The sequence below is a fragment of the Sapajus apella genome, unplaced genomic scaffold (assembly GCF_009761245.1).
Source record: "Sapajus apella isolate SASKATOON/1434 unplaced genomic scaffold, GSC_monkey_1.0 scaffold91, whole genome shotgun sequence".
NCBI classification, from domain to species: domain Eukaryota; kingdom Metazoa; phylum Chordata; class Mammalia; order Primates; family Cebidae; genus Sapajus; species Sapajus apella.
Genome location: NW_022437031.1, coordinates 4,571,669 through 4,587,505, shown reverse-complemented (window position 1 = coordinate 4,587,505; position 15,837 = coordinate 4,571,669). Strand labels below are relative to the sequence as shown.

Below are 15,837 nucleotides of genomic sequence, written 5' to 3'. Positions count from 1 at the left end.
GAGAGAACAAAAGTAGAAAAGAAAATAAGGGTTATGCAGCCAAGAGTTAAAAGGAGGGGAGAACCACATGAAAGACACTCTGCCATATCCACCAGCAACCATCCTCCTTTGGTACATCTACTTCAGTAGAGCTTTCTCCACCAGCTCTCAGCACACCAGCTCCAAACACCAAAGTCTGGAAAATAAAATCCTTTAATTCTGGTGGCCATTTTACTAAAAATATGACCCCTGAGGCTGAGACAAAGGTAACTAAAGGTGGATAAGCGTATTAGGACGAGGATGCTTGCCAGCCTGTCTTCTTCCTTTGTGTGGTGTTCTTTTCAAATAAAATTTTCATTAAGTGAGAAAAACAGCAAGTGTTTAAACTGTAGGTTATCAGGCACCAAATTGTGATTTAATTACCTGTTTTTCTGTCCATGTACACATTCATTATGGTAGCTCTTCCACAGGCACATCAGAAGATAGGTACAGTGCCAAGAAGTTACAGTTGGGTTCAAGCAGCAGCGAATGAATTCTAGTTGTCAACTATATACAATGGAGGCAAATACGGCATTCCATATGAAAATGAAAATTTACAGTAGTACCACTGAGGACCTGAAGTAAAAACTGGATCTAACCAGAGAGTCCAAAATACCCATATTCCAGCTCTCCATGGGAATGTCCTGATCTGCAGTCATGTTGCTGACATGGAAGCACACCCATTTATCTTTCTGATGAAAGAATATTTTTTGACAAAAATTATAAGTCTCCCAACCTCCATAGTTTGGCAACCAGATGACAGAATGTCTTTCCTGTGTAATATACATAAAAACTCACAGGTTTTCTGGACAGTTCAAATATATTTGATTGATTTTTTTTTCATAATTCTGATTCTGACAATGTATTTTTCTCTTCCTTTGCCTCATTTGCCTTTTCCTTGTGAAACTTAAATAAAGCTTTAGTTGAAAATTGAGGTGATATTTACCCAAATAAAATGTACACCAGTTTCCTATGCAAACAAAAACAAACCAGATAAACAGAATAGCTAGAAATACAGCCCACTCCAAATAGACCCCTCAAATGTTAAGAGGTAAAGGAAATAGCATGCTAAGTTACTAGCAAGCTAAAATGTTGTATTACATTTCTGAGATGAATGGGATAATCTTTTAAGTCTAATTTACAGAGAGGGGAGAGATGGCTATTCTTTTATATTGTTCCTCCTACAGCCATCAGCCCTTCTCAGTATCTCAGTGTATAACTCTAGTTTCTGAAAAATCTAGTTTCTGAAAGTCCGTACTGCCTTCCTTTAAGCATCTGGACACAAGTATGTCATTTCTTCTTATTATTATTCATTTTTTTTTTGAGATGGTGTTTTGCTCTTGTTGCCCAGGCTGGAGTGCAATGGCACCATCTCAGCTCACCGCAAACTCTGCCTCCCGGGTTCAGCAATTCTCCTACCTCAGCCTCCCAACTAGCTGGAATTACAGGCATGCGCCACTACGCCCAGCTGCATTTCATTTCTTCTAAACAAAAGCTCTATTTCTTTTAATGCTATCCCATTTTGATAACCTATAGAGTTTCTGGTGTATCCGCATATCATACAATTCCATACAGATCCTAAAGTCATAGTACAAAAGCCCTGACTACAGCCAACGTAAAGCTACCTACAATTATTTCTACACACTCTCAATGTTTTGCAATAGAAAAGAAAACTCTCTGACCTCTATAATTGTCAGGGGCAAAAAACAAACCCTTATCACTTTTAAGAAGTCAAGGATTTCTAAGGATATTTGGACTTCTTTCAAGGTTTCCCATTTTTTCTTTTTCTTTCTCCCTCTCCTTTTTAAAAATAAATTACAAATACTTCACTATCCCCATCCTGCCCTACTCCCACTGCTCAGTAGGTTTCTTCATGGAGCTTTGAAAATGTGTTAAATATTGGCCCAATTCTCATACCCTTAGCCGACTTGTCTACGCTACATACTTTCAGTGCACTTGAAAGTAAGCCCAAATCCATAAGAACCCTGTGAGTTCAATTAGCAAAGATCACATGTGCTACATATATATATATATATGTACTTATATATACATATATATATTTATATATACATATATATATATATATGGATTAAAAGAAACATTTTCTTATCCTTCCTCATATCACCAGTCAGAAGTCATCCCCAAAGAAGAAAATTGGCTCTATTATTTGGGTTTATCTTTGTGGTTTCTTTACTGTTTGGTGCTTCCAGAAAGTCAGCAATTTAACCTTATAGTTTCAACCACATATTGAAAAGTAAAAGAAAAATGCAGCTTTGAGTTTTGTTAGTAATCACGTGGCCTCAGGCTAATTTCTTCCTTCCCAGCAGTTGTCACACCTCTATGAAAAGAGACAGCTCTATTAACATCTTTCCCTTTGCTTGGATTAATTGTAAGCACCTCTCTTTTAGGAGAATTTGTCTTCTAAAGCCTAAAGAGCAATTGAAAGAAATCTAGAAAAAGCAACTTTCAAATCAACCTCTCTTTATCTCAACATTACTTACAAGGTTCTGGGGATGAGAGGCTAAACTTCTGCTACAAAGCTAGTTATTGAAAGCTGAGAGGCAGCAGAATCAGATATGATGGCAATCATTGCCCTTGGCTCCATGGCTGGGTGACATATGACAGGTTAGGGAGTAGGCCTAAGCCAAAACTGGGAGCACAGGGAATGAACACGTTCAAACTAGCCCAATGGGTCATTGGGGCACTTGAGTATATTGCCATTTTGACATAGGGTGTTTCTGGAATAGAGTCTTATGGGAAAGTGTATAAATCGGTGCTGCCTTTGTTGTTTTAGAGGGTGGGAAAAGGGGAGTGAAAGCCAGATCCAAGTCTGAAAAAAAGCTGGAACTCATCACCTTCTAGAAAATATATCAGGAAGGAAACACACGTGGTCACTAGCATTTTCTTTCAAGGTATCCTCTATGGGTGGTGTCCCATAGGCCTTCTAGTTGAAATGAACTAAACCACTACTTACCAGAATCTTATGTGCTAATGTGCTGGCAGGGGCCTTACAATTTATCAACTCTTATTTTTCCTACACTTTCATTATGGTTTACAAATGGGGAAAATATAAGCTAGAGAATGGAAAGAATTTTGTCTTCTTTAACAGCTATAAGATCCAGAGCAACGTGAACCCAATTGTGAAATGTATACTACTGGTAGAATGCTGAGATGAATTTAGGTGGTGCTGCAAAAAACTATTTTCCATAGTTATGGATTTATTTTAATCATTATTTCTACTTCCCATTAATTATTATTTCTAAAACTTTTATAATAAACAGAAATGATAGAGGTAAAACCATGTATGCTATAAATTCAAAATTGATATGTACTCTGACAATAACTAGCTGTGTGACACTGGGAAAATTCCTTTGCCACTCTGGGCCTCAAGGGACCATATATACAATGAGATAGTGACAATGCCACCCTCTAATTGTCTGCCAAAGGATGGTAGGGCAAGAGCCCCAGTTCATCCACCCAGCGGGTCAGCTTGCAGTCTTGTGCTATTACTCAAAAAAGCAATAGAAATGTATTCAGAAAGGAAGGCTTGAGACCAGATAATCCTGAGATTTGAAGAGTTAGGAAGGACTTTTAGAAGTCAGCCAGTGCAGCCCTCTATATAAGACCTGAGAAAACCAATCAATTTGTGCCAAATCTGCTGTCCCTAAATGGACAAACGTTAAAGGGCCATTCAGAACAGATGGATGACTGGCCTAGACTTGAAAAGAGCAAGATAAATAAATACAACCCAGGGAAGAATTGGTTCCTCCATCTTATTCTGTCTTTCTAACTCAAAGCCAAATTATCTAAGGTTAAATAATTCATAAGTACTTTCTGAAGGTACCAGCATTTTAGTTGTCTTTGATTTCTTTTCTTTAACTTGAGCATTGTTAATGGCCCTCTAAAAGTGTAAACCTTTCATTTGAATGACCTCTATCTGCTTTGTAGAAGGATTAATCTCAGGGAGCAGAGATTAAGGCTGGTCAGTAGACATTTATATCATCATAAAACGAATACTTATAGGGAAATAAGTATGGGCTGGGCTCAAATTATCATCTATCACATTCTAGTGTTAGGAACCTAGCCTAGTTAATTTATGTCTCTGTGTCTTAGTTTCTTCATCTATAAAATGAAGACAAAGATTCCTACCAACATCCTTTGGCTATTGTGAGCAATAAAATTTCAGAGCACTTTACATGTACATAATAGCTTTTTGATAAAGCTGGATTAGTCCTGGAAAGCACTTTAATCACGACTGAACAATTTAAAAAATGCTGACTTGGATGTGTAACTATTTTTGACTACCCATGATATGTTGAACTAGCCAAATATACAGGGGAGTTTCCTACCTGAAACAAAGTAATCTCAAGGCTTACTCTGCAGTCTAATGATCTACTACTGACAACTCAAAATTTAGCTTCCATCGCACCAGTAAAACAGAAAAAATCTGAACTGATATTTCATAGAAAATCGCTATGAACTTTAACAAGCTGTCCTCTTCCTTTCATATACTTGAATTTTAAAATCTGATATTATATCGATAAATGAAGCAATATCTGAGATCTCCACCTTTTTTAGAGAATATTAAAGTCTCTTTATTACAATATTTGGTGTAATAAGATTTTACCTGATATTCTGATGTAGATTTCTTTTTTTATAATTAAAGGACAATAGAAAGTTACTACACCCCTGAGGTCATAACAGTTGTCACTTAAATATTTGTTGAATACAAAACTGAACACTGTATGTTGCATATGCAAAGCATTACTAATTTTTACCATGGATATATCATTTCAGAAAAGTGATGACTCCTCTTCAATTCAATACTTAGCCTCTCTCACCAGAAAAGGCAGAATCAGAACTGATGAATTATTTCCTAAACAAAACAGAATGGCCAGGGTTTGCAGGGTTTGCTTCAGAAGACAATCTCAGAATATTAACCTAACTAAATAAATTTTACTTGTGAAAAATCCACCCTATTGTCCTTCTTTTTATTTTTTTACTTAAATAAGTGAGAACTTTGTCATATGCAATCATTTGGTAGCTACTGAGACAGGGTTTATTATTACCATTATACAGATGAGAAAATCAAGGTTTGAAATTATAAAGATTGGCTGCAATGCAGAGACCACATACAAATCTCTGTCTTCTGACTGGAATCCAGTACCACAGGCTTCTCTGAATTTTAATCAATACAGCAAAAGAAAAACTCAATTCAATGGTCTGAATTATAAAATAGGATAGATTCCTCCTCTTTGTGTTTTTTTAATTTTCATTATTTTACATTTAATAATTCAAACTAAGCCAAAAAGTGCCTGTTTTATCATAAAACAGACACAGCAGCTTAATTATCATGTCAATTGTATGTAAATAATATAGCTAAGGTATTGGCCAATTCAAAAAAAAATTTGAATATCTGAAATACCCCTCTCCTAATCTTATAGGAGGATTAGGTTAAAATACTTATGAAACATTTGTACTCCTTTTATTGAGCATAATTCAGTTAACTTCTATGTTAATGTCCCTTAGCAGAGTACTTTATTAATTTCCTACACCTACACAATTGATATGTTTTTACTGAACCGAGTCTTTTATTAGTGATCACTTCCTTCTCAGGAACTACCACAATTGAGAAGGAACTGTATGTAGTCTTAAGCAGCCTGCATACACCCTGGACGACTGACATCAAAAAATCATTGTTGCCCCATTAAGCACTACAGATACACTGGGAAGGGTGCAGAACTGGCATGAAGACCCTCTGCCCATATCAGTGGATCAGTGGGCATGATGTTTGCAGTGACACTTAACAAGCTCTCTTTAATATCTTGCAAATAAACAAGTATAATAAATGACTGAGCCACATATGGAATTTCCTTCTTGCTGTGGCAGAACAAGACCAGAAAATAATATAATCAAGAAAAGAAGGACAAACCAAAAGAACAGAAGTTTTAAATAGAGGGGGTAACCTTCCATCAGAAAGAAAAGGGAGCTCTGATCTCTTCCTTATCCCTACCCCTCCCTTTACTGCCTTCCTTAGATGGTCACAGGAGCCCAGGACAAGGAAAGATCCCACGCTGCTAAGCTTCTCTCCATGACCCTCACCTCTCCATTTCCTGTGCACTCCATCCTGAGCCCCTGCCTGACTCCATTCAAATAAGCAACATGCCCATCTCTCTGTTAATTTTCATTCTCCTTTTTGTCTGTACTCCATATGTTCTAAGGCAATCTCAGAGCTCTATGTCCCTAAGATGCCATCTTCAGTAACTCTTTAAAACTAAAAGCCAAACAAATCCAGAAAAGTAACATCTTCTAACACAGTAATGAACATCACAAGTTAGACTTTGCAGTACAAATCAATGCTTTCTCCACCATCAATTCGCTGAGTTTTAAAAAGAACATAGCTCTTATGAAGCCTGTACCTTTCAAATTTACTTCACTGACATCATGAAATTAATATAAAAAGATTTGTCATCTAACCACTCATTTCTCAAGGATTCTTTACACACAACTGCCCTGTTAATAAAAACAGACTGTGTATAATTTTTAACTGACTCTTTTGACATTCTACATGAATAGTTATGCACACTTAAGTGCCAACGCACTCTTAAGTACCATAGCAGCTGGCAAGACAGAAGATAACTAAGAAAGTAAAAAACAAGGCATGGTATTTCACAAAATAATCTGGTAGATTCCTCACAAAGCAGCTGAGGTTTTTATGAGCTCAGTGGGTGCATATGCACAGACATATAGTCAACAACAAAGACACAGACAGAAGCCAACATACATAGACAGCTACATAGAAATATCTGGTCACAGAGAAGCAGAAAGATACGTGGACGGGTACACATATAATGAACTGCACACACAGGGACAAACACAGGGATAGCCAACACAACTGACTGCAAACATAGACAGTTCTGCTTCTCAAGGACAGAATTGCATATGCTCACTCATACAAACTAAAACATGCACAAAAAAAGATAAGGAGGCCAATTCCAGTGTATATATACAGAAACATAAGTAAGCAAAAAATTGCAAAAGCCCAGAACTGCAAGAGAGGGAATATATGCCTAAAGAAACATGAACTAAGATAAGTAGGCAGATACATTACAACATATATCGAGAGATACATGGAGATGGAGACAGCAGGGGCAAAGAAAAAGACATACCCAGAAGCAGTCACAGAAAGAAGGGCTATGACATAAACGGAAGTAGTCATCCCAAAACAGTCTTTCTTAGACACACAAATAAAGATGAAAACAGACATAGAAATCCACACACCGACAGAAAGAAATAACTGTAAATACAGACACAGTGACACAGGGACCGGGAGTGAGAGATATCCAGAAAGACAGAGACATACGCAAACTCAGGAAAAAAAAAATACAAGAAAGCAGAGACATAAAGACAGAAAAACTGGTATAAAGAGACAGAGACACATTGACTTAGCAAGATCCTTGATTACACAGAGACACGAGCACAAAAGAAGAGACATGTTCACACTAGCAAAGCACACAGAGTAAGACAGTTTCTGGATCTCTGTGTGTCACAACTGCTCAGAAAAGAATTCACAATAACAGAGACATACATACTCTGTTACACAATCACATACAAACATCAAACCACAACACATATGCAGAAACCCACAGTTGTTCCTTGCACAAAGGCTGGAAATTGGAAGATACCATGTACGTTGCTTACTGTCTCTAGGGGTCTTGCAGATAAGCCAACATGCATGAAAAAGACAACTTTGCCATAGGGAATTAACTGCTTTTTTCATGTTAATAATAATAAATTGCTTAACTCCCCCCCACCCCATACACACAAACACACACAATCCCCCACTCACACTGTAGTCTGCACCAAAATTAGTCAACATGCTAAGATATTCAAGGAAGATGGTCTAGATGCCTAATAGATAATGTCATGGCTGCATAATACCAGGTCACAGTCCAAACCTTATAACACTCCCTGCTCTAGAAACTGAGTTATAAGTTTTCAACTGAAGAACCTCCCACCTGTGAGGCCAGAGTATCATGGGAAAAAGTGACAGGCAATGTCAGGAGCATTCTGCATTCATTTCCCTGGTTCCCTGTACAAAGTCCGGTACAAAGCCAGCCTCCAACAGCTTGAGGCAGGCATTCGCATAGGCAAAAAGATGAAGCAGGTGACCTCTGAGGAATCCCTCTCTGCTCGCAGCACCTACTGGAGAAGAGAGCAATTTAGCAAATCAGAGCTGATAAAACATTCTGCAATGCACACTGGGTTGGGAAGAGGGGGGATGGTAAAGATAAGCAAACTAACCTACCCTTCTGATGCCAATTACTGTCTTGTTAATTGGCAAGATTCAAGTGTGATTTAAATAAGGACAGTAGTGTGAAAATATCACATAGAGAGATCACACTCCCAGGCCACCAGAAAAGAAACAAGGGGAGTGGCTGGTACATACTCCCACTTCAACTGGAGCCAGTACCTCAGAACCCACTGTCACTCTTATGTAGTAGAAAGAGTCAAAATCACTGAGATCAAAGAATACCATAGCTAGAAACGACATTTGGTTCTGACCTGGGAGCAGAAGCCTTAGATTTCCAATCTGAATGTGCCAGTAATGTGATTGTGCTTCTGAATTTGGTTTAATCCCCTTTCCTGTCTGGGTTTCAGTTGCTCAATCCATACAAAAAGGAACTGACCTCTAGAATCCTCTCGAAATTCTGACTATTTCTGATTCTTTGCTATAAGCTTGCGCTCTTTCAATCCACTGTTTTGAACGCATGTCTAGTGAACAAGCACGATTAGTCCTTGGAAATGGAAAGAAGAGTAATGCTTTTCACCAAGTTGACAAATGCTTGCTGTACACAAGGAAAGAAAAAATATGCCCAGACACAGACATGGCTACTTGAAATGAGATTCTAATGTTAACTTTGAATAAATAAGAGGGCTTTGTGGTGTGGGAGGGAGATTTGGAGGGGCTACTCTGCCTGCCATCTGCTGACCCCTGATGCATAACCCTCTTTTCACACTTGCTCAATACAAAAGCAGGTCACTGTCCTCAGTCCCCAGTTACTACAGTTGCAAAGTGGCTGGTACAGGGGAAAAGAAAAACCCACCCCTTACACCACACATGCACAGGCTTTTAGAAAAAACAGGACAGGATTTTATTCCTGAAGTATGGGATTTAGTCTCTGATAATCGAAACAGCTACACTTCAAATCTATAAGATCTTTCTGAATTTACAAAATACTTCTAGACTTAATGTTTCATCTACATAATTAGAATTTATGTTCCAATATGCTGATGAGGAAATTCTGACTCCGAACTGTTGACTTGCCCAGAATTATACAGATAGTAGCCTACAAAGTCTGGACACAAATTCTGGTATTTTAAGCATATGTCTGCTGCTCTTTCAAGTACCTTAGTCTTCTTCACTCGTGGTCATCTTGGTAGACATTCAATCTCTCCTCCTACCTCAGTCCAGCTAGAGGGAAAGAAAAGCCTGGCATGAACTCAGGACTGAAAGGAATCCATGTCTATCTCCCACCTCTATCTCTGCACGAAGATTAGGGAAACAGGAGGTGTGGCATTTGGCTAAAGGACTCTTGGAAAGGAAGGGAGGAAAGCCTTTCCTCATCATCCTCCACTACTCTTAGTCCTCAGGGAACATTGTGGGTAAGTTTATGAAGCTAAGGAAGTGAAAAAGAGATGACAAGTTGCCCAGGAAATTCACATCCCAAACTCATTTTTCCTGGATAGGCTGAGAGTTTGATTTTCCATTTTACAGTTAACTAAGGCATCGAAGAGCCTGGATTAAGAATCTGGGTCCTAGTACCCAGGAAGGCTGTAAAGCCTTTTCAGAAGATTATTAAGAACATGCTAGAGAAGAGTTATATTGAAGGGAGGCAAGAGGCTTTGGCTGATGAAGGGTACATTTAAAGACCTCAATGAAAATTGAAGTGGTGTGGAATGGTGAAAACAGCAGTGAGGCCTGGAAACAAGCAAACAACAACAACAACAAAAAAAAATTGAAGAATCAGAATTTAAGTAAGTAACTACCAAGTTACTTACTGTGTGATCTTGAACAAGTTTATTAAAGTCTCTGAACTTCAGTTTCTTACCTATAAAGTGAAACTAATAAGAGCTACCTAGAATCAAAGTAAAGATTAAACAAGAAAACACGAGAGACAACATCTAACATAGCATCTGTAACTGACAAGTAAATGCTCAAAAAGGGTAATACTTGATCAGAAAGAGTTAAGCCATGACAGGAAGGAGTCTTGAGTATTGGGTTTTCAAAGCAAGTGGAATAATGATGCTCCAAGTCAGTTGATCATTTACTTGGAAAAAATCTAAAATCAACTCTTAAAAAACAATCTTTGTCACCCCCACACTCTACACAAATACATAACCAGAAAGTTGGGGCTTACCAGGACGATCTAAGGCCCCCCATAGATCCTACTTAGCAATCTCCCAGTTCCTTCCATCATCACAAACCCAACCTTCACCCACACAAATGCACACACAGAGGCTGAGACATTTCACTTCTGTTCTTAGCAAGACACGATTAGATTAAAATGCAATTTCCCATAAGGCTTCATCTCATGAAGACATCCCCGTTTTTAGGATGGCCATACTCACTGAGGAATATAACTTGAGATTTTACTAATGGCATTTCATAAGTTGCTATTCATGTGTTTACTACTGAGATGTCAGTCCCCAGTCTGTGAGATTTTAGAGGCCTGAGATGATGTCTTATTTCTCTTTGTAGCCTCAGAATCCAGCACAGCATTTGATAGAAAGTTGGTACTCAGGAAATGCATTGATGGATAAAATATTAACTAGTGAATGAAATGTTCTTTAAACTAAACTGATATTGCTGAGAATGAAAAAACAAAAATGTTCCACAAGTGATAAAACAAATCTTCAACCAAAAGTTGGAAATAATGTTCCCAAATGACATATATACTCATCCATTCATTTATAATACAGCAAATCAGAGCTGTTAACTTGAAAAAAGTTGGACTTACCATAAAAAATTAATGGTCCAGGACTGAGAGCAGTGGCTCACGCCTATAATCCCCACACTTTGGAAGGCCGATGGGGGTGGATCACTTGAGACTGGGAGTTCAGGACGAGGTTGGGCAACATCACAAAACCCCACCTCTACTAAAAATATAAAATTTAGTCAGGCATGGTGGCACGTGTCTGTAATCCCAGCTACTCAGGAGGCTGAGGCACGAGAATCACTTGAAATCAGGAGGCAGAGGTTGCAGTGAGATGAGACCTTGCCACTGCACTCCAGCCTGGGCAACCAAGTGAGACTCTGTTCCCCTGCACCAAAAAATAATAATAATAATAATAAATAAAATAGAAAATAAAAAAATTTAAAAAATTAACACATCCTGGTTCTGTTGTTTATTGTCTGAGTTACCTTGGAATGTTCTTTAATTGCCTCTAGTCTCAATTTACTCATCTGTGAACTAAGGATTTGATCCTCATTGAGCCTACATCCAAGTTGATTTTGAAGAGTAAAAGAGATAATGTGTCTGAAAGTACTTTGTAGAGTTTCAAGAAATTTATACATCCTAGGAATTGTAATGATTTAGCCTCAAACATGTTCAGTGGTTCCACTTTCATTCTCCAGTCCTCCACCATTTCTCTTACCAACTGACGATAGCAAAGCCAGCCTCTAAGTCCTCTGAATACCTTCTATAAACAAAATGCAAGAGGGAAAGGAAGACAGAACTAAGTCTCCTGCCAGCTCAAGTAACTTTTAGCTTACCTGATTTTTTTTTTATAGATCCTGGGCATAGCTGCCTGAATAAGTCAGTGTTACCACCACTGATAAAATATCTTAATGCCAACCTTTTAAAGTCATCCAGAAAGCATCCTTTACGAATACATTGTGATTTCCCTGGCTAGAAATGGTTTCAGCAAAGTAAGGGTCTGTGAGAATGGTTTTGATCACAAGGAGATGGCACAGTGAAAGCAGAGTGGGAGGCTGTGCCACTGTGGAAAGACAGTCTGAGGTGCTAGAGATGGGAAAAGTAGATGAAAGGAAAATGGCAGACAAATAGGAGGATAGTTGTCTCAAACAGGAAAGGAGATTGGGGTCTGTGGAACAGGGTTCAAACAGGCCAGGACCAAAGAGAAGCTCTAGGTTTTGCCAATTTTTAGAACTACAGATTTACGAGATGAAAACCAGGGGGAAAACCGGCTCTAAGGGAACCCCAATGTGTACCTATAATTAACAGTTGCTAACTGTTAATTTCTCCACTAACAAATTTAGAAGTGCAGTGGAGAATAAAGTAGAAAAAAATTATATCACTTTCTAGCAACTGGCATATGCCATGGTAACAATGCATGTGACCAGAAACTGAAAAGAGCGAAATGAACCCATCAAGCTGACACTTCCATGCTACTTTCAGCTACCAAGAGTAGGGGCATTACAATTCCAGGCAGCAGAAACACTGATACAACTACTCCTTCCCTCTCACCCTTACTCTATTATAAACTGAGGAATTCAAAGGTGATAGAATAGGAAGCTTTAGTAGATGCTCTCTAGAGTCGTGGGAGGTGGAAGTGGATCACCTTGTTTGTCTCCATGGGAGAAAGCCAAACAGATCTTACCTCTCAGCTTACTCCCCCATAGACTGGGGTATAGTCCTTGCCTCTTAGGATCTGCCAGCCTGCTCTTAAATGACTCAGCAGATCTTTAAATACAGCAGAGCAGAGAGCTGCTCTGAGACACAGCTTGCTGTTAAAAAAAGTTTTAATGTTTTTGGGGCGTTGAGAGGAAAGTCCTTTGTTAACATTAGGTCCTAAGCAAATTTGGTACTGCTGTTCCTGTTTCTTTCTCTCTATGCTAAGAGAGGCGTGTTTTTCTCTGCTGCCTGACGTTTGCCAGCTGTGTGGATTGCAAGGATGAGAAAGAATATCATTCCAGGCCACAGAAGGAGTCAAGAAAATTCCTGCCCAGAAATTTTGTGGAAGGAAGGGTACCAATGTGTGGAAGGAAGGGTGCCAATGTGTGCAATGAAGTGACTCGTTTAAATGTAGGGGCCCCAAATGCAAGGAGGTCCCATACTTTGCATTGAATTTTTCTGTTCCTTGTGGAAGACCATGACCTCTGGCCAAGAAGAGGAATCTTCTCACTCTACCTCTCTCCTCAGACTAGCTCAGTCTCACACTTTGAAGGAAGCATCAACCAATAAGAGATTTCAGCTGGACCGAGGAAAGTAACTTAATAACTTGCATTACTGAAGCAAATCATTCTCCCCTGTTATCTGCAGTGACCTCACACTTACATTCCAGCTGAAGCATTTTGGAGACTCAAAGCTTTGTGGAAGGGGAAGCCAGGCAGCAGTGGCCTGGGGAAAAGCCCATGTATGTCAGCCAGAGTCTAGCATTTTTCCAAGTTCTGTTTTTCTGGACTACTACTGCTGCTACTATTACTACCACTACTACCACTACTACCACTACTACCACTACTACTACTACTACTACTGGGTACAATTTATGAAACTTTTCTATGCACCAGGCCCTGGGCTAGATGTTTTACATTTATTATCTCACTTATCTTCACAAAAACCTAACAAAGGAAGCATTAGTATCTTCATTTTAGAAATAAGGAAACTGAAATGCAAGAGAGGTGAAGTGGCCCAAAACTGGAAGCTAGTAAGACCCAGCGGCAGTATTTAAAACAAAATCTGTCAGATGCCAAAGCCTATTCCTGAATATCAGTCAACACATTACGCTTTATCCCTGACCCCAGCTTCTTTCCCAAAGGCCCTTCAGCCTCTCTGTTACGTATTTAAAATCCTTACCTACACAAAGTATGCCTCAAATCATCCAAATGGGCATTTTGGAGTCATCTATAGGCTTTTAAATTGTTAGAAAGTGACTGCAAAAATCATCTACTGTGAGTTCAAACCTTTGTCCTATACATGGTTACCAAAGGGTCCAGACTCTTCCTTAATGTCTTCAGTGAAAGTGAATTTACTATTTCTGTGATTTTGTCAATAGACAGACAGATATGGTGTGATGAATAAGAAAGGAGCTAATATTTCAGCACCTACTAACTGCCATGCCCTTTATCATAGTTGTTTTATTTCATTCTTACAATAACTCTGCAAGGAGAGTGTTCCACAGATAATGAAGATCTAAAGGTTCAGAGGGGTTATGTTACTGACCTGAGGTCATCCAACTATGTTACGTGGCTGTGCTAGAATTGAAAGCCAGGTCTGATCCTATTGTGCCACTGCTTGTACATTTTTTTAGCTTCTCCTATATGCTGAGTGAAAGCCCTTGTAGTCAGCAAGGGACTCAAGATTTGCTTAGGTTGCTATCTGACAGGGATGGCATATGCGAATGACTAGAAGAGTCAAGCAGGTAACTCAAATGAATAAAGCGGGTCACTGGTGCCTGGGCAAACTCCAAAGTGCATGGCTCGTCTAGAGGAACAGTTGCTTTTCACCTCCAGTTGGTTATTATCATGTAGGAATGAAAGTTCTGTATTGCCAGATCTTCATTCCTTATGGTGGAAATCTGAATTTTAAAGTAAAATGTTAGCAAGTAATTCAATAAACACCCCCCTCTTATAGACCAAACTAAACTCATATGATCTATGCTGACAACTTCTGATGAAGGGTGAAATTGTTCTAAGAAAATATCTCTCAGGCCGGGCATGGTGGTTCACGCCTATAATCCCAGCACTTTGGGAGGCCGAGGCAGGTGGATCACCTGAGGTCGAGAGTTTGAGACCAGCTTGGCCAACATGATGAAATACCCGTCTCTACTAAAAATACAAAAAAGAAATTAGCCGGGAGTGGTAGTGTGCACCTGTAATCCCAGCTACCCTGGAGGCTGAGACAGGAGAATTGCTTGAACCTGGGAGGCAGAGGTTGCAGTGAGCCAAGACTGTGCCATTGCACTCCAGCATGAGTGGCAAGAGTGAAGACTCCATCTCAAAACAAAAAATCTTTATTTTACTGAACTGTAATCTGCCGTCATTGCTTTTGCCCTTTGGGGTACTACAGACAAACATCTAACTTCTTTTTCCACGATAATCCTTCAGATATACTGAGACAATAGTTATGTTCACTGTTCCATGCCTCTCTCACAGGTCCTCCATGCTTTACAAAAGGAGATGCTCCATGAATACTGAGGCTGAACGCCACATTGCAAATGTGTCTGACCAGAACTTAACAGAGCAAGACAATCAACTCCTTTATTCTGTATCCCATACAATGGTCCCTTGGTATTTTCAGGGACTTGGTTCCATTCTCCCATTCCCATGAAAAGCAAAATCCAAAAATATTCATGTTCCTTACTAAAATGTGTAAAATGGTGTCATATTTGTATTTAACCTACACACATCCCCCCATATATTTCATTTATCTCTAGATTACTTGTAATATCTAATACAATGTGTTATGTAAAGAGTTGTTATATATAATTTTTTATTTGCATTTTTTACTGTTAAATTGTTATTTTCACTGTGTCTCTAAACTATATTTTCCATCTTCAGTTACTTAAATCTGTGGATATGGAACCCATCAACATGGAGGGCTGACTATATTTCTGTTAATGGAAGTTAAAATCCGTCAGTTGTTTTTGGCAGTCACTTATTACTATTGACTCTGACTCATTTAATAAATGCTTATGGAATACCTACTGTGCACACCACCGTTAAGCTATGTGCTGTGAATATCTTATATACAAAGAGAATCTTTGCAAATATATCCAACCTTTGCCCTAAAAAGAGACAGATGTTTAGAAGTGTATTTAGGAGGATGTTATCAGACATTACCACAAATACTTCTG

The 15,837-nt window shown here is 38.8% G+C and overlaps 1 protein-coding gene across 3 annotated transcripts in view; it reads right to left on the bottom strand.

Moving 5' to 3' along the window:
- AR (androgen receptor) overlaps positions 1-15,837 on the bottom strand; it is a 170,809-nt gene that overhangs the window by 137,738 nt on the left and 17,234 nt on the right. The window contains exon 1 of one of the 3 annotated variants that reach the window (XM_032255825.1): positions 8,037-11,224. The exons of the other annotated variants lie outside the window; for them this stretch is intronic. Coding sequence (XP_032111716.1) covers positions 8,037-8,056 — 20 coding nt within the window. The 5' untranslated portion in view covers positions 8,057-11,224. Of the gene's footprint in view, positions 1-8,036; positions 11,225-15,837 lie in introns of those variants that run through there. 3 annotated transcript variants of the gene reach the window in all.